Source organism: Daphnia carinata, chromosome 8, assembly GCF_022539665.2.
Source record: "Daphnia carinata strain CSIRO-1 chromosome 8, CSIRO_AGI_Dcar_HiC_V3, whole genome shotgun sequence".
In the NCBI taxonomy this organism is placed as follows: Eukaryota; Metazoa; Arthropoda; class Branchiopoda; order Diplostraca; family Daphniidae; genus Daphnia; species Daphnia carinata.
The window spans coordinates 4,193,981-4,212,102 of record NC_081338.1 but is presented as its reverse complement, the minus strand read 5'-3'; the positions used below and the strand labels follow the sequence as shown (position 1 = coordinate 4,212,102).

Sequence of the window (18,122 nt, the reverse complement as noted above, 5' to 3'; positions counted from 1 at the left end):
GTGACTGTGTTTGCTGGTTGACGTGTTCAGTGACTGTCCTTCTCATGTGAAATGACATAAAAGATAAGCCCTGCAGCTTCCAGTAGAAATTAAACACATCTGGGTGACTCCGCAGAGCTTTCCTACGTGTTGTAAAGTAAGTGCATTTGCAAATGTCAACCACGCTTTTCCCTTTTTCTGCTAAGAAAAAACATTATATGAATTTTTACTACGTTTGTCCTTCGATTTAAAGTCTGTAACTGTTTTAATAATTCACTTTAATTAAATTCGCCCTTTTCGCAAAAAAAAAAAAAAAAAAAAGTACGAGGCAATTTGAACTCTCGTCAGACATTTCGAACCGTAACTGGATGGAAGTTGTGTGCATGCTGTAATCACTGTGTGTGTGTGTGTGTCGACTCGACGGTCAATCCTTCTACACACCCATACACGAAATAGGTAGGTTACTTGGACCTGCAGCTTGGCAATTGCAGTGTTATAATATTTTAATGCGGATTCGCAGCAGTAGTCAACAAAGTTTTATAGACGCAAACACACACACTCGATGTGTAGCAGGATAGTTTGCATTTACTCCGCCCCTCGTCTGACGTTTCTCCTCCTACTTTCAAGTTGCATTTACGTTTCTCTTACTCTATACCAAGGATCCATATGGGGCGGGTTCTGTAACTAGTATATAGTTAAAACAACGTTACATGCATGAGTGATATGCGACGACGTTGAAAGCAGTAGGACTGCCGATAGTGCCCTACGATATACACACACATTTCTGGCGTAGACGAGCCTACGAAAGTGTTTTTGTAAATTCTGATGAGCTTCCACTTATCATATAACACCATCACCAGCCTATACTGGTACACACGCGCACGTACACATTTCACTACGTAATGCTATGTGTAATATGGCCTTTCAGCAGGCCCAACATCCCCATTTTCCCCTCTCTCTCTGTCTCTCTTCTTCCCTTTTCTATTAATAATCATCACAAAAAGCGACCAGCCAGCCGGCGGCTTTGCTGCTGCTGCTGCTGCACCCGAAGTGGGAAGAAGATATCATCATTAATGAATTGTCCCCATCGCAGTCTACAGGGCGCTATACACACGATTATAGTAAAGGAGAAGGTCTACTGCTTGTTTAGAGAGTACAGTTGGCGTTTTTTAATTAAACTTTTTCGAAACAGTTTAACGTAGCGGCAACAACAGCCAGCAAAAGTTGCTTGACAAAAATAACGACAGCTATATGGCTTAGATGATTGAATTATGCAAAAGAAGGTAGGGTAGTGCAGAAGTGAAGGCAAAGTTTGTAAATACATAAGCGGAGAAATCTGAAATGGCTAAAAAAAAAAAGAGAACTAAAAATGAAAAACGAGAATATTAATAAATATCGCAACGCCGGATGTGATGATGTAAATACAATTTTGTTTTTTTGTTTTTTCTTTCTCCACTAAATTCGGCTGCTGGAAATAAACAACAGCCGCCCACCCCAGACAACACTCCCCTTGTGAACCCTCTCATTATGTCTTATCCATCGTCGCAAATTGAAATAAACATAAATCACCTAAGAGAGTGTTTGCTTCGTAACGGGTTTGTTGGCCATGTGGCTCACCAATCGGGAAAGGTCTTCCACGAAGTCGAAGATGATGGGCTTCTGGCGCCAGTCAAAGTGAATAGCACATCTTCGACGTCAGACGAGTTCAAACATCTGCTAGTCGTGAACGTCATACGCCATAATACTCACATCGTTGAGCAACTTTTAGTGAGTATGGGGAAACTTTCATGTGATAAAAGAAGTTTACCTGAATGTTTGCCGGATTTTTCTCAGGAGGATGAAACCAGAACAACCAGTGGAATGTTCCCTTTACCAGCGGGAGTTGCTGAAGTCCTCCACGCTTTACGTCCCCTATTTGCCTTTTTGCAAGCTGAATCCATATCTGACACTAAAATTCTAGACTGTTTTGTCACAGAGTTGTCTGACCTGTTGGAAAAGTCTCTCCGTTTGCTTGAACAGGAAGACCCATTCAGTAAAGCCTTAAAGTGGCTAAAGGAAAAAGTCTGCTTTGCAGTATGGTGTCTCGAACAATCACTCAACGGATCAGGAGCCTCCCTGAAGTCGATTTTGGAGCTATGCACACAACAACCGTCCTGTTTGAGCACCTTGAAGGTGTTGGGAGGCCTGCAGCTAGTCAATCAACAGGATGTTTCTGCCTTTCTGGGCAACTCATCTATGAATGTTTACAGAGGATTCTTGGTACTCAGCCACTTCATCCAATATCTTTTTAGACCTCTCCAAAAAATACAAAGCTCTACCGCCAACTTGGAAGACGTCGACAATCTCATTAAGGTCATCAGTTGCAGAGAATTGTCTTTGCAAGTTATGGAAGATGTATTTTCGCTCTGTTTCTTGAGAAAGGAAGACATTCTTTTTGAAGAAACTGCGTCGGACAGCGGAGGAGAAGATAAGAAATCCGAAGAATGTTTGCAATCCAGGAAGAGTGGCGACCCTTCTTGCCCTTCCAATAGCAACAGCCCCAGCAACACCCAAACGGGAACGTCCAGCACGGCTTTAGCAGGGAAAAAAGGCGACATGTCCCTCGGATTTCTGTGTCAAGATCCTGATAAACTCCAGGTAACACTTAACATTTTTATGACCTGCATTAAAAAGAAACCTCTTTACTATGCAGACTAATTCAAATAGCGAAATTGCCGCCGCAAGGTTCTTAAAACTAAAAGATCGGCGACCCATTTCTGACGAGCAGAGTGTTAATTTTCGTTCTCCATCGTCTCATTTTTATTGTTTTAGAAATCGCTCCGGATGCTTAAAAGCCATCTGGAAGCTGTCGAGGTCGACGACGACGAAGAATTATCGTTACGGCATCGTAAACTGGAGCAGCGCGTCAGTCAAGCGCTTTGGAGACTGCAACTTGTCGACCACAATCCACGAATGGCCAACTATTTCTCACGCCCGCCACAGGATGGCTGCGCCGTCGTCCGCAAAGCTTGGCTTGCCCGTCTCAACCCATCCGTGCAGACTTGGTATGGCTACAGCCCAGGCCGTCGTAAATTGCGATCGCCATGCTCGTCACACCACCAGAGAAAATCAAAAGACCGGTCCATCGATCCGCTACTAATCAACCGATTGCTATCCGACCCACTCTCCTTGATGGCTACGTCCATGATGAATTCGCAGTTGTCTGCCGCCCGTCAAGTGGCCGATTTATATCAACTTTGGGAGACTCCAGAAGGCAGAGAATTGCATTTCAGTTTGGCTCACGCTTCGGCTGTCCAGGAACTTCAACGCATCGGAAGGCAAGTCGCTTGCATCGAAAATCCTGAAATCGAAATAAACGACTTTGCCCTGAGTCACGTTCGCTTACCTTCAGCTGTTGAGACGCAACTCAGCACGCTACAACAGGCGGCAGTACCTTCACTAACGGCGGATGATGACTGGCAATCAGCTGTTTTAATGGCCGATTTAATTAATTCGTCTACGTTATCAACGCCACAGCTGGACGTCCAATTACTTAATTTTGCTTTGAGAAAAGTGGAAGGAACAGTTGACGTTAATGTTGAGCCGTGGCGAACACTGAAGCGTCTCGCCGATTGCAGCAATTATCACCTGGAACATATTGGCTGGCCACCTGGTTCTTTCCCCATTCAGTCTCATCTGCCATTTGATTTTGAACTATTACAACAACGCGATAGTCACCTTGAAGCTGTCCGGCTTGCATATAAACGACTAATCGATGCTTCGCAACATGGTGGATGCCCCCCGGATGCATTCGATTCCGCTTTGGAAGATTTGAATCAACACTTGCAACCGCTAGAGTATCACTCGACAACTCCTCTTCTTCGGATGAAACGCTATCTTCACCTCTTAAGGCAGTTGACTCCGTCTCGTTTGCGTGAAGGAAGTGCCGCTTTTCTGCTTGAAGAACACCACGCCGGAGTCTTGATTGTGGAACGTTTGCGTGAAGACCCAGAAGCCATTGAACAAATTGAAACTACTGCCCGTTCTATCGGCATTGAGCTGCCATCATTCCTGGCTGAATGCCTTTGCAGTATCCCCGATTCCGGAGCCATAAAACTGGTGGATCTGTCAGATCGTGAATTCGTCGTCAAATTAATGACCTATCTCCACGGCCATTCTCCACTCTTAGCTCAAGTTGTTGAACTTCAATTGCAGACGGAACATGGATTTTCTCTTCAAGACTCTTCCGTGGGTGAACGTGTTAATATCGAATCCATGGCCGTCTTTCGGCGCTACCTCCAACGGCCGTCCAAAGCTGGTCAAAGGGAATTGGCTATTTCTCCGCCTCTCATGATTAGGCCTCCGAAACGGTCCGTTGCCCGTCCATTGCCGGATTCTCCTTCACCAGTAGTCGACGCTCATAATTCGCTATTGGCCGAGTCGGAGGAAGAACCAACCGCTCGATTAGGAGCTCTCATTCTCGAAGCTATTCCACAACCGACGGCTATGCAGGTTGAACATTTGCTATCTCAACCGCTTCTCATCATAGAACAACTTTTAATGAACAGCCAAATGGGTGTAGCTACCGATTTGATCAAAGTCATTCGGCTCAATGGTCCCGACGAAGATACCGAAGAAATCGACAAAATTCTTCTACGCTACGCCACTAAAGCTCTCGCCCTCGGCTTGCCGGAAATACCTACGTCTCCGCTGGCTAAAGACTCGCCCGATGCCCGGCAGACTGGCGATACACCTAAAAAAAAGAAGAATAACACGTTTGCACCACCGGCCAGCGTCCCACCGAAAGATCAATGGATAGCAGATGCGGATGTGAATCAGTGCCCGTGTTGTCAGACTATCCAGTTTTCCATGTTCGATCGCCGCCACCATTGCCGACGGTGCGGCCGAGTTGTCTGCGGTGCTTGTTCTCCTCATCGGAGATTAGTCGACGGTTATGGCGATGTTCCAGTTCGTACCTGTGTCGACTGTCATTCGACTTTACAAGATCGTCCGTCGGAAGCTCTTTCCGCAATCCGCTTGCCATCGCAAGATGGTGGTGGCCAACTGATGTGGCGCCTCTCGCTGGACGTCCAGCACAATCAAATTGCCCGGCGTGAATTCAGTTACGAACACGCCCCGAATTTAGCTTTGGCATTAGCCATGGTCCACCTTTGTAGTTGCAACGAAACGATGGCCAATTTTCTCCTGGATCAGAGCAGTTCGATGCTGGCCACTTTGCACCGCTACCTGCTCCACGGCACGTTGATGGACGTTTGCTCCGATCCTTTGATGATGTTCTCCCTCATCAAATCTCTGATTCTCAGTGCCAAAATGCGATATTCAGATATTATCGCCGCCCCTGGCCAAAGCAAGGGTAAGCCTTCAAGAGGACTGGCCCGTTGCGACGCTCTACTCGGCCAAATTGATTTATTGTCGCTACTGGCCTCGGCCAACTGTCTTCACCTACTTCCTGCTCAACCGCTGTCACAATTGGATACTTGGAGAAAATTGAGGGACCGGCTAATTGAAATTGAGTTATGGAGTTTAGCGTTGGACGTTAGCACCAAAGCTGGACTCGACGCCGGATCAGTATGGGCAGCTTGGGGGTTAGTTTGCCTAAAAGCTGGAAATTTCCAAGGTAATTTACTTTTTTCATTTGTGTCGCAGCAATTGCTAATCGAATTTATTGATATGATTTAAAAAAAACTAGGAGCTCGCCAGCGGTTTCAAAGATGTCTAAAACCAGGAAAAAATTCTCCTCTTTTGCAAGAGATTCTCACCGTGCTGGAGAGTCTGAGCATTCCGTGCGCCAGTTTGCCTGGCAACAGGAACGAAAGCAGTAGTGGTTCATCATGGACATCGAAACGGACGCGAAAATTATCATCTCCTTCGTCTCTGCCCTCGCCCGTCTTCAACTGCGACAATCCGCAATTGATTGTGGCTTCGCTGACGCGCTTAAGCGACATTTGTGCAGGCCACTTGGTTGAAGTAGAAGACAAGAATTGCATCATGGAAGAAATCCTTTTTTACTTGGAGAATTACGGCCAGCCAGAATCGCCCTGCGCCTACTTGGTGGAGAAAAGCGGCCGCATTGATCTGGCCGTCCACCGCTTTGCCTCAAGTAGCAGCAGCCGCCATCAGACTTCAGACGTCTTCAATCAGGGTTTGCTTCTGCCCTGTCTGAAGTCGAGCAAACTCGAAGATCTAGTCATTGAGATGAAGCGTCACGACGCCAGTTTCCACTCGTGGAAGAGTCACCTGCTGGCCGCTACGCAGATGCTAGAGACGAAATGCTTTTGGAATAGTCTCTATCAACTGCATTGTCTATCAGGTGATTGGATTAGGGCCAGTTTGGTGGCCATCAGACGACTTTACCTCAACGATCTTTTCAGCGTCGAGACGCTTGTTGCACGTTCCCATTTACTGGAAGATGTTGTCGCTCACCTGAATCAGTATCTTGCCCGTCAAGCAGATCTAGGCGACCAAGGAGAAAACGACAGGCAGTTGCCTCTATGGTGGCCAGCGAATGAAGTGATTGCACTCCAGAAAACTATCCAACTCCAAATGAAAGTCACGGCATTTCTGGACGGCTGTTTAAAAGAAGGGAAATTATCAAGCTCTTTTTTGGCCGTCGTGAAGAGCGTAACACAGTCACCGGATGGGATCAGCGGTCCTTCCGGCGATTTGAACAGCAACAATAGCAGCGGCGTCTACTTAATTCCGACTCTACTCGGCTCTCGGCAATTCCGCTGTTCTAACGCTGTGCTGGTGGCTTGCGCCAGTCCGGATGCAATTGCCTTTGAGCTTTCGTGGACCATTTGCAGCGATTTACGCGTTCGATTAGACCGATTTTTCCGACTTACCTCTTTTGTTCTGATTCGTCTCGGTCTAGTGCCAGATTTAATCCACCTAGTGGAATTCATTAAAGCTCGGATGACAAGTCAGTCGGTTGGCTTCTTTGACATGGATGAGCTTCTAGTCGAGTGCGCCACGCTGGTACAGGAACGCGACAAAGAGAACAGGAGTCCCGATCTTGAACTTATTGTTCACCACATCAAGAAGCCCGCCAGCAAAATCCGTAGTTTCATTAATCTCGGCTGGTTAAAGGCCGCCTATTTGTTGGCTGTTAAAAACGGCCAAACCACCGATGTGATACATATCCAACAAGAGGCGACTCGTTTACAACAAACAGCCGTTTTAACCCTCTGCGATAAATGGCTGCGTGCTCGTAACATTGCTAAATGATGAAAAGGGGCTTGCGACATTGTTTTTTGTCGCAACAATGATTTGGTTTCTATTTTGTTTGCTTCCTTTTTTTACGTAAACTTTCAGTGCCGGTACTCCGATTATTTCCAGTTGCAATAACAAAATAAAAACATTCGTTACGTAATGAACTAAATTTCTTTCGTTTTACAGCACTCTTTGATACGTACGCTTCAAAGAGCGCCGTTTCTCTAATTTGTCTCTTACATACTTCTATTTCGTTTGCGCTTTGTTGGATGTTAACTATCATTTTCCAATGTCTGTGATGTCTGAATGAGAATGGAATAATTTGTTCGTGGATGAATTCCCGTTAATCAAATGAATTCCTTCACATCAATGTTTGTACACAGGTCCTGTCACAAAATAAAAATTTTGAATTATGCAGTGTGAATTATGGCTCAATTACCGTCTACTGGTAAGGTATCCAGTTCAATTTCACTCAACGGATCCCGATGTTCAAGAAGTTGGGGCTTGAAAATAAGCCCGACCTTCTCAAATCGAAGTTGGCGCGCCAGTACGGTGCAGCACGCCTTTACAAAGCAACGTATCGTACTATTGAATATATTTCAAAAACAGCTGCTTTAACGAGAAAACGAATAATTTCCCTGAATCAGCATTTCATTTAGAGTATAAGGTATGAATTGTTTACAGAATTTCAAGTAATATACCTTTTTCGTCAAAATTATGGCAATCCGTTTTACCCAAAATAAAAAAAATATTGGCCTTTTTTCTATTTTACTGCTATCGCCATCTACCGGTCACATTTCTAGTTAATTCTCTACGTACAATGAACGAAAAAATATAATTTTTTAAAGCCCGACTTTTTTTTCAGCAAAAACTGAAACTCATTGGAATTGATCAGGTAAACATGTGACATGGTAGTACCGGAGAAGCTGGATGGCCTTAAAAAAAACTCATCATACTCCGTTTTGTAATAAACTAAAGAAAAGGAGCAAGACGTTAAAGTGTGTTTCCCCAAGCATAACGCTTTTTACCTTTTTCTTAAAGTCAAATCTTGATTTGGATATTTACTTTAAATTTGTCTAGAAACATTTAATATGTGACCGATAAGGTGTCTCCAAATGACTTTTGCGTCCACAAGAGGCGCCTTAAACCGTGGCTCTTCGGACATTTTTTTGCTATAGGCATATTTCTAGATTGGCTTAACGCGTGCGGTCTGCTGTCTACCTTCCTCGTGAAATTTTACTTCTTGACCTCGCGGCTTTGGTGTTTTTTTTTTGTCCAGGGTCACGAGGTAAGTATTTTTTTGTATTCCTAGTGTGATTACTTTAATATGGTTATGTATAACAGTGTGAAGGTCATTTTGCCAGAGAGTGTCCGCAAGCTGGTGTGGGCGGTGGTAGTGGTCCGTTGACGTCGCAAAGTAAGATGAAAAATCGAAAAATATATTCAAACTTAACTTCTTAGTGCTTTTTATAGTATGGGGAAGGAGGACATTTCTCGGAGGATTGTCCACAAGTTGGCCACGACTGTGGTGGAAGTCGTACCTGCCATGAGGTAAACAAAAAACCAAAAAAGCAACATTTTTAGTGCTCGTTTTTAACGAAGAAGGGGGCTATGTAGCAAGGGATTTTCCTCATGGAGGATGCATTGGTGGCAGCAAGTGTTAAAATGTAAACACAAATTTTATCTTCACGAAAATATTTTATGTTCCAGTGTTCATTGTTTTACCCCTAGTGTCGTGAAGCTGGCCACACCTCGAAAGGCTGCCCGAATCCATTCAGTGAATTGACGGAAGATGGAAAGCCACATGAGAAATACATTCCGGAAACTTTGCATGTGATGAAAAGAAACTGTTTAAGGGTGAAGAATGCTGGAGGCCTGTGTGGGATGCTTTAACAATGTTGATAAAGTCACCCTTTAGGTAAGCCATTTCTCGAAACTGTATTTTATGATTTAAATATATCTATTGGGTTTGCTTTAGGTTACAGGAAAAGATGCACCTCAATATGTAACACCATGCGAAGAAGCCGACCTGTGCCAGCCACCACTTCAAAAAATCAAAAATTCCGGCTACATAAAACCAACACCTGTTCAGTAAGCTTCGTTGCAAATATTCTTGCCAAAAGAGATTTAATTGCTTGTGCTGTCAGGGGCTCCGTCAAAACGGTAATCCAATTAATTAACGCTGTGTAATTTTGAAACGTTGATGCCCTCGTACTGATTTGATTCAAATGGTTCAGTATGAACTGGGTAAGTTGAAGTAAAAGTAACTTTGAATGGGCACGCCAGTAATTACGACTACTAAAAGGTCCAATTGCATCTAAGATACTCAACAAACCCTTCGTAATATTCGTTGATTAAGTCATCTAAAATTTAACATTTTTTCATGCAGGCGGCGTACTTAGTACCGATTTTGAACGTATTGTTAGAACAAGATGTTGCTGGTGCGTCTCATGCCATGGGGCAAAAGCCATAATTTGTAATTGTTGCACCTACTCGTGAATTGGCCATTCAAATTCACGGCGAGGCGTGTAAATTCTCCTACAGTTCGGTTTTAAAGTCGTGATTATATATGGAGGAACTGTCACGAGCCATCAGCGGTCAAACCTTCAAACTGGGTGCAATATTCTTGTCGCGACCGCGCGGCTGATTTTTTCGACCGTGGATTATTTGACTTCTGGGGGGTCAGGTTTTAAAATTTGAACGAAGCTGATGGAATGCTTGATATGGGTTTCGGCCCCAATATTGAAAAAATTGTTAACCATCCAACGATGCATCCGAAAGTATGTTCTAGATGGCTTTTGAGTATGAGATTCAACTGATGTAACACTATTTGTTTCTCTGTAAGGAATCCGTCATGTTTGTATGTTTTCGACTACATTCCCAGATGAAGTACAAACGCTGGCTGCGTCGTACATGGAAGACTACATATGCGTCACAGCAGACATTGTTGGTGGCACCAATCCGGATGTTGAACAGCTGTTTTTTCAGTGCTCGAAAAGAGATAAGAGAGCTAAGCTGATAGAAGTTTTACAAGATCTCGATGATGCCAAGACTATCGTTTTTGTCGCCAGCAAAAAGCCCGCGGATTTCGTCGCAGGATTCTTGTGCAATAACAACTTACAAGTAAGAATCAAAACTGTTGGAATTGGGCAAAGTGTCTTTGCTTTTAAATGTGTAGTCTACCAGCATCCATGGTGATCGTCTTCAGAGTCGGCGTGAGCAAGCGCTTCCTGACGTCAAAAATGGTATTAGGAATATATCGTGGCCGATAATGTTGCTGCCCGTTGTTTAGGTAATATTTTATGGGTTCTTCGTTCGTTTTTTACGTATTTGATGTTGGTATTGGTTTTCCTAGATATTGCCGACGTCAATTATGTCGTTTATTATGACTTACCAACTGATATTGAAGAGTATGTTCATCGTGTTGGTCGAACGGGCCGCGTGGGAAATGTCGGAAAATCAATAAGGTTCTTTGACGAAGAAAGAGATGGCCCTAACGCTGGAAAGTTTGTGTGCTTGTTAACTAACGTAAGATCCTCCTCTAGTCTGACATCTGATTATATTTCTCTGCCCTTGTGTTCATAACTACTAATCCTATGCATTTTTTTTAGTCCAACGCCGATGTACCGCCATTCATGCAAGCGATGGTCCCAGGCGTGAGTTGAATGGTTTACGACTTTAGCTCCCCTTCGACTCAATGGGGTTTTGCTAGTCGAGATATGCTCCGAGTAAATTAAGAAATAGGTAGTTGTTATTACTTGTAGATCTAATTTAATCAATTAATTTAAATAACTTGCAATATCTGTTTGAAAATTTGATTACGTGTTTATCTTTCTAACCCATATGCCTGACTACAAAACTGATTCATTTAGCTTTTGTAAATTTTTTTTTAATTGATCAAATGAAAGGACAGTTATGGCATATCGGTAGCATGCTGTCCTACAGTGTGAAATTTTTTTTTGGTTAATATGATTTCTATATCGAGTTTTCTAATTCTGGGACGCTGGATCGTTTTTTTTTTTCTGCAGTTATTTCGACAAATAAACGTTTCTTGTAAAAAAAAATAGCGACTGCCGATTCTGAGTATAGAACCCTTGACCTTCGGCTTCTGAAGCCGATGCTCTACCACTGAGCTATTTCACTTGTTTAAATATTACTATTAGAAATAGTGAATTTTGGAATACGTGTTGGACTTCGAAAAAAAAAGCAAACTTTCATTTCGTTGCCACCATTCACTGGCCAAACATGGCAATGACGCACTTGCCTTTACCGAATACCAATACCTAATATACCTGAAAACCTATTTTTTTTTCTCATACGGACGTTTTGTTATTACGTCATTTGTCTGCCAAACAAAAATGTTTTTTTAACAGAACCACTTTTTTTTGCTTTTCCTTTTCTTCTACCTGCCAATTCCTTGCGTCGTCATTTGTACGTCAAAACCACAAGTTTTCTGCGGGGTGTTTTTTTTTAGCAGAACCGTTCTTTTTTTTTTTTGCTTTTTCGACCATTGTTGTGACGCATTTGACAAAAAACAACCATTACCACTATTCCAAATACCGTTCGGACCATTGTGTATTTGACAAACACTAAAGGGCAGCACGGAAGACGAGACGAGTAGCAGACGAGACACTAGAGCGCAAAATAGCCTAGTCAATTATTGAAAGGGGGAGGATTTAGGGATGGTAAGGTTGATAAACTAAGCAATTTTGAGTGTACATACATATTTACATATAATTAAATACACCTATAATTTGACTAAAAACAGGTTTTTTTACTCAGGAAATTTCTTTTTTTCTTTTATTTTCCCTTCGAAAACAGGAAAGAAATAAAGAAAGAGAAAATAGATTTATATTTAAAAGTGGAGGCGGTGACTAAGACTCGTTGGCTTGGGCATTACTCAAAAGAAGGTGCACAGAAGGAACATCACTTAGACGCTAAGCCTTTAATGACCCCAGAAGCAAGGCAGAAAACTTTATTTTGAAGGTATTCTTTTATTTCTAATTAATCAAGAATAGTTACATTGCAAATTCATAGTTGTATGGTTCTCTTGATTTTATTTGAAAACTCAACATCTTCAACCAGCAATACCTTCAACACTTTTACACCTGACATAAGGTTTGAATACTTCAAAGTTCTATGTCTTCAATGAGAGCTTATTTCGTACATTACAAGCAGGTTGTGGTTCCCAGATAATATGGTCCTAATATTAACCACAAATATATCAAAATTACTAGTAAAATTCACACTAAATCTTGCAGAGAAGGCTAGGTAGATACCTTGGGGATATGAAAATTTAAGCCCAACCGAAATTTAGAGTCTAAATAAGCCCGACTTTTCTCGGTCGGGCTTAAATTTTTTTCTGAAAAAACTGACACTCACCGGAATTGGTTGAATATCACAGGGTAAATTCAAACTTGAATACTGATTCCGGAAAAATTGCTATTTTTTTATGAAGTCAATTGTTTTTGAAATACAACGAATATGTGATGCAATGCTAGCGCGCCAGTGCGCTACAGCGCTAGTGCGATGCAGCGGAAATATTCGGTTAGTGAATGTAGAGAGCTTGGAATATGACCGTTAGATGGCGATAGCAGTCCGATATTTTGGGGGGGGGCTTAAATTTTTTTCTGAAAAAACTGACACTCACCGGAATTGGTTGAATATCACAGGGAAAAATTGCTATTTTTTAATGAAGTCAATTGTTTTTGAAGGTGAAGGGTTAAACTGGTTGCCATATGCTTATCGCAATGCGTTTAACCCAAAAAAAAAAAAAAACACAGACTGACCCGCAGCCATCTACCGGTCAGATTCACAGGCATGTAGGCAATTTAAGTCCATTGGATCCCAATGGCAGCTAGTGGGTAGCGTGGCTGGAGAAAAACGCGTGGCTGGACAAATATATTTAAAAATGGATAAGATAATCAAAGATAAGGATGGTAAGTATAAAAATTATTATATTAGTTTTCAATTATTAATTATTGCTTATTAGATTAAATTATGAACCCGCAGGCTATATTATTGCAACAGCACAGAATATCAGATAACAACAAACCTAAGGATGGTAATACATAATGATTGTATTTGTGTTCTTTTATTCATGTGTGTTTTTTTAGCTCAAATTTTGAGTCTACATGCTCAGTTACTTGAAAAAAAAAAACACATTAGAATGGGACACTTTCCAAACAATGAAGGAGGTATTTCAAAACTCATCCTAACTGACTGTGAGGATGAGTTGGCATTAGGAAAACACAGTCAGGTACCTAAACTTTTCAAATAAGAATTCAAAATAAGTATAGAATTTTAACAAGCAATTGTTTATTGTTTAGTTATTCAGTGCACCATTTGACAGTGTGTTAAATTTAAATCCTGTTAGTGCTGCACTAAAAGAATCGTTAGTAATAAGTCCATGCAGCGAAAGAACTGAATAATCTTGGGACCGTACTTGGGCCGAAAATGGGTGTGGTACGGAAAGCCAGAAATGGCACAAGTTCAACATAAAACATGGATTAGGTATTTCTTGGTTTTTTGTCTATTGAAAAAGTATTTTTAATGCTATTATTTTGCATTCACAGAACTTTAGGGGGGGATCAAATCAAGTCTGGAAGTGTTACAGGATGGAAGAGTCAGCCTGTAGTTGAAAAAACATGGAGAGTGCATTACCGTTAAGGTGTGAGGTAAAGTAATAGAGTAATGCAAGTTGTCTAATGAGAAGTACCATCTTGTGTTAAGGAATCCGGTACAACAGCAATCTTTTATAGTTCTGTCACAGCTAGAAGCCTCAAATAATTCTACTTATCTGGCTAAAGAACAACTTATCCTTTACATTCAGGGTGTTGGTGAAACTGGGTACTTAAATGGCCCTAAAGATGTTTTACTTTGCTGCCATTGCAGAGATGAACATCATACATGGACTCTTTAGGTATGAAAGGAATTTTCTTCAAATAATTTTGAATTTATGACAAAGAATTTCTTCCCCTGTTTTGCCAACCAGGTCTAATCTACAAAAAAAAATTTAGCCAATAGAAAAGGATTTTCACATACTGGGAACACAGCCATCAACAATGCAACATGCTATGGGTGCTAGTTGATCATTCAAGAGCCTTATACAATGATGTTAATCTGCAATTTGTATGTCCTTTCCCAAGCTTCCACTAGAAGTTGAATTTATGAGTCATGTAAGTCACATGAGCAACAATTGATATGCTTAATAGTGTTGGTTTCCTTTTCTCACATATAGGTTAATAGTAACATTGGATCCGAAAAGATTCTTGGTTGGGGCAAGACACTGAATAAATTGTAATGATTGGATCGATGACATGACATTTCCATACTTCATTCGGAATCCCGAGACGGTATTTTTATTTAACAAATTGAAGTGCATATCTGGGCTCCCTTCTTTTCTGTGGCCCCGTTTCCCTTAAATTTTTAATAAGCCCGTAGGGGGTCATGCCCCTACTGTACGGTATATATAAAAACAACATATACCGAGGTTTGGAGGGCTCTGGCCGGAAAGGGGACGTGGGGTGTCCGCTTAGTCCGATGAAGTCTTCACGGAGGGCGACGTGGCTGCCCACAAATCCGAATTAAAGGCTAATCGCTCCTGTAAAAATGTTCCATATCTTCGGCTCTTCTTCCGGCTTCTCTTAGCCAATCACCGGGTAATCTCCCCGGTGGGTCAACAAGGCAGTGTCTCCCCCTGCCTGGGTTGACGGCAACTTCTGAAAGGGCCATTGTGCCTTTTTAGAGTTGCAAAAATAATTGTAACGTGCAGAGAATTGCCAATAAATTTTTTTTTATTACATATTTTTTGCAAAATATATTTTCATTCGTTGTCTTTGTTCGCTGTTTTCACACATTACATTTACCAACTTTTTTTTTTTTATCTTTCTCAGTTCATCTTTATTGTTTTTTGCCACCTTTGATGGAATGCATTGTTTCTGTTGGTTTATCGTATATCTGTATGCATCCAATTGTTATCCAATTATCGAACCCTTTGAATGTTTAACGTAGAACGACGATGCTCTGAATGTGTTCTGATGATTCTTGTAATTTCAATATTTTTTTACTCTAGTCACATTGCTGACAGGCACTTACACGTATAATAAATCTGAAATTCAATACTTCAATATTCTTATCTACGTTTATTCTGTTTCCTCTATCAACATCTACTGAGGTTTGAACCCAGGGAAACAAGTATCGCAGCTAAAGGCTCTACCACAGAGCTATGGACCTTGGAAAAATAATAGAAAGATAAACATATAATTGTGAAAGACTGCATAAACTAGACGATAACACATGATATGCAATAATAAAAGTTTTAAATATATCTCGTGGCTCAATGATAGAGCATCGGCGTTGCACGCTGAATGTCTGGGGATCGGTTCCCATACGAGTAAAAAAATATACAAATAACAAATTGCTTCAGAATACATTCAGAAATTACACGTCGTTCTACGTTAAAGAATTCAAAGAGTGTAATAAGTAATAATTGAATACTTACAATTAAATGAAAAACCAATGAAAACAATGCTTTCCATCAAAGGTGGCAAAACCAATAGAGATGAACAGAGAAAGATGAATAAAAAAAAAGTTGGTAAAAAAATATACGAATACAAAAGGTAAGATAAAAGTGAAAACAGCGAACCACCACAACGAATGAAAATAAATTTTGCAAAAAATATGTTATAAAAAAAAATTTATTGGCAATTCTCTGCACGTTACAATTATTTTTGCAACTCTAAAAAGGCACAATGGCCCTTTCAGAAGTTGCCGTCAACCCAGGCAGGGGGAGACACTGCCTTGTTGACCCACCGGGGAGATTACCCGGTGATTGGCTAAGAGAAGCCGGAAGAAGAGCCGAAGATATGGAACATTTTTACAGGAGCGATTAGCCTTTAATTCGGATTTGTGGGCAGCCACGTCGCCCTCCGTGAAGACTTCATCGGACTAAGCGGACACCCCACGTCCCCTTTCCGGCCAGAGCCCTCCAAACCTCGGTATATGTTGTTTTTATATATACCGTACAGTAGGGGCATGACCCCCTACGGGCTTATTAAAAATTTAAGGGAAACGGGGCCACAGAAAAGAAGGGAGCCCAGATATGCGCTTCAATTTGTTAAATAAAAATACCGTCTCGGGATTCCGAATGAAGTATGGAAATGTCATGTCATCGATCCAATCATTACAATTTATTCAGTGTCTTGCCCCAACCAAGAATCTTTTCGGATCCAATGTTACTATTAACCTATATGTGAGAAAAGAAAACCAACACTATTAAGCATATCAATTGTTGCTCATGTGACTTACATGACTCATAAATTCAACTTCTAGTGGAAGCTTGGGAAAGGACATACAAATTGCAGATTAACATCATTGTATAAGGCTCTTGAATGATCAACTAGCACCCATAGCATGTTGCATTGTTGATGGCTGTGTTCCCAGTATGTGAAAATCCTTTTCTATTGGCTAAATTTTTTTTTGTAGATTAGACCTGGTTGGCAAAACAGGGGAAGAAATTCTTTGTCATAAATTCAAAATTATTTGAAGAAAATTCCTTTCATACCTAAAGAGTCCATGTATGATGTTCATCTCTGCAATGGCAGCAAAGTAAAACATCTTTAGGGCCATTTAAGTACCCAGTTTCACCAACACCCTGAACATAAAGGATAAGTTGTTCTTTAGCCAGATAAGTAGAATTATTTGAGGCTTCTAGCTGTGACAGAACTATAAAAGATTGCTGTTGTACCGGATTCCTTAACACAAGATGGTACTTCTCATTAGACAACTTGCATTACTCTATTACTTTACCTCACACCTTAACGGTAATGCACTCTCCATGTTTTTTCAACTACAGGCTGACTCTTCCATCCTGTAACACTTCCAGACTTGATTTGATCCCCCCCTAAAGTTGTGTGAATGCAAAACAATAGCATTAAAAATTCTTTTTCGATAGACAAAAAACCGAGAAGTACCAAATCCATGTTTCATGTTGAACTTGTGCCATTTCTGGGTTTCCGTACCAAACTCATTTTCGGTCCAAGTTTGGTTCCACAATTGTTCAGTTCCTTCGCTGCACGGACTTATTACTAACGATTCTTTTATTGCAGCACTAACAGAATTGCACTAAAATCCATTTTAAAATATTTTTCTTAAGCCACGAGTTTTTCTCCAGGCACGCTACTCAACTAACTGCCGTTGGGATCCAATGGACTCAAATTGCCTATAGTCCTGTAATAACGAATGCAACCGTTAGGTGGCTACTGGGAAATAAAAAGGTAAAAGTGTGATTTTTTTTTTTTTTTTTTTTTTTTTTTTTTTTTTTTTTTTTTTTTTTTTTTTTTTTTTTTTGGGGGGGGGGGGGGGTAAAACGGCCATTGCCATATACATTCACCCAACGAAGCAAGCCCGACTAAAATAAGCCCGAATTTTCTCGATCGGGCTTAATTTTTTTTTCTGAAAAAGCTGGTACTCATCGGAATTGGTTGAATATCACAGGGTATATTCAAAATTGAATATTGATTCCGGGAAAATTGCTGTTTTTAAAATTAAGTAAATCAATTTTGAAATACACCGAATATTTGACACAATGCTAGCGTACCAGTACGCTGCGGCGCTTGCGCAATGCAGCAGACATATTCGGTGTACCTCAAAAACGATTAACTGCAACTGACCAACCTTTTTCTCTGTTTCACTGCTATCGCCATCTAACTCAGATTTATAGTAAATTTTCAATATATACTTACCGAATATTTCCGCTGCATCGCACTAGCGCTGTAGGCTACAGCGCTAGTATGCTACAGCCTGTAGCATACTGGCGCCCTTGCATTGTGCCAAATATTCGGTGTATTGCAAAAACGGTTGACTTATTAAAAACAATAGCAATTTTACGGGATTCAGCATTCAATTTTCAGTATATCCTGTCATACTCAACC

The 18,122-nt window shown here is 41.2% G+C and overlaps 1 protein-coding gene, 2 long non-coding RNA genes and 1 pseudogene across 3 annotated transcripts; 3 read left to right on the top strand and 1 right to left on the bottom strand.

The window, feature by feature from the left end:
- Window positions 1–1,420: 1,420 nt before the first annotated feature.
- Window positions 1,421–7,603, top strand: LOC130703577 (uncharacterized). The gene is made up of 4 exons (XM_057525000.2): window positions 1,421–1,746; window positions 1,813–2,616; window positions 2,791–5,596; window positions 5,669–7,603. Exons 1-4 carry the CDS (start codon window positions 1,507–1,509, stop codon window positions 7,201–7,203), a joined length of 5,385 nt encoding a protein of 1,794 aa, XP_057380983.1. The 5' UTR covers window positions 1,421–1,506; the 3' UTR covers window positions 7,204–7,603.
- Window positions 7,604–8,515: 912 nt separating this feature from the next.
- On the top strand, window positions 8,516–10,925 carry LOC130704177 (probable ATP-dependent RNA helicase vasa-like; annotated as a pseudogene).
- A 2,945-nt stretch (window positions 10,926–13,870) lies between these two features.
- LOC130703603 (uncharacterized) lies at window positions 13,871–14,953 on the top strand. The gene is made up of 3 exons (XR_009004755.2): window positions 13,871–14,110; window positions 14,183–14,366; window positions 14,429–14,953. It is a non-coding gene; the product is annotated as an uncharacterized LOC130703603 (long non-coding RNA).
- A 957-nt stretch (window positions 14,954–15,910) lies between these two features.
- Window positions 15,911–16,849, bottom strand: LOC130703605 (uncharacterized). Its single transcript, XR_009004757.2, has 3 exons — window positions 16,754–16,849; window positions 16,498–16,681; window positions 15,911–16,435 (listed from the first exon to the last, which is right to left on the bottom strand). It is a non-coding gene; the product is annotated as an uncharacterized LOC130703605 (long non-coding RNA).
- Between the last annotated feature and the right edge of the window lie 1,273 nt (window positions 16,850–18,122).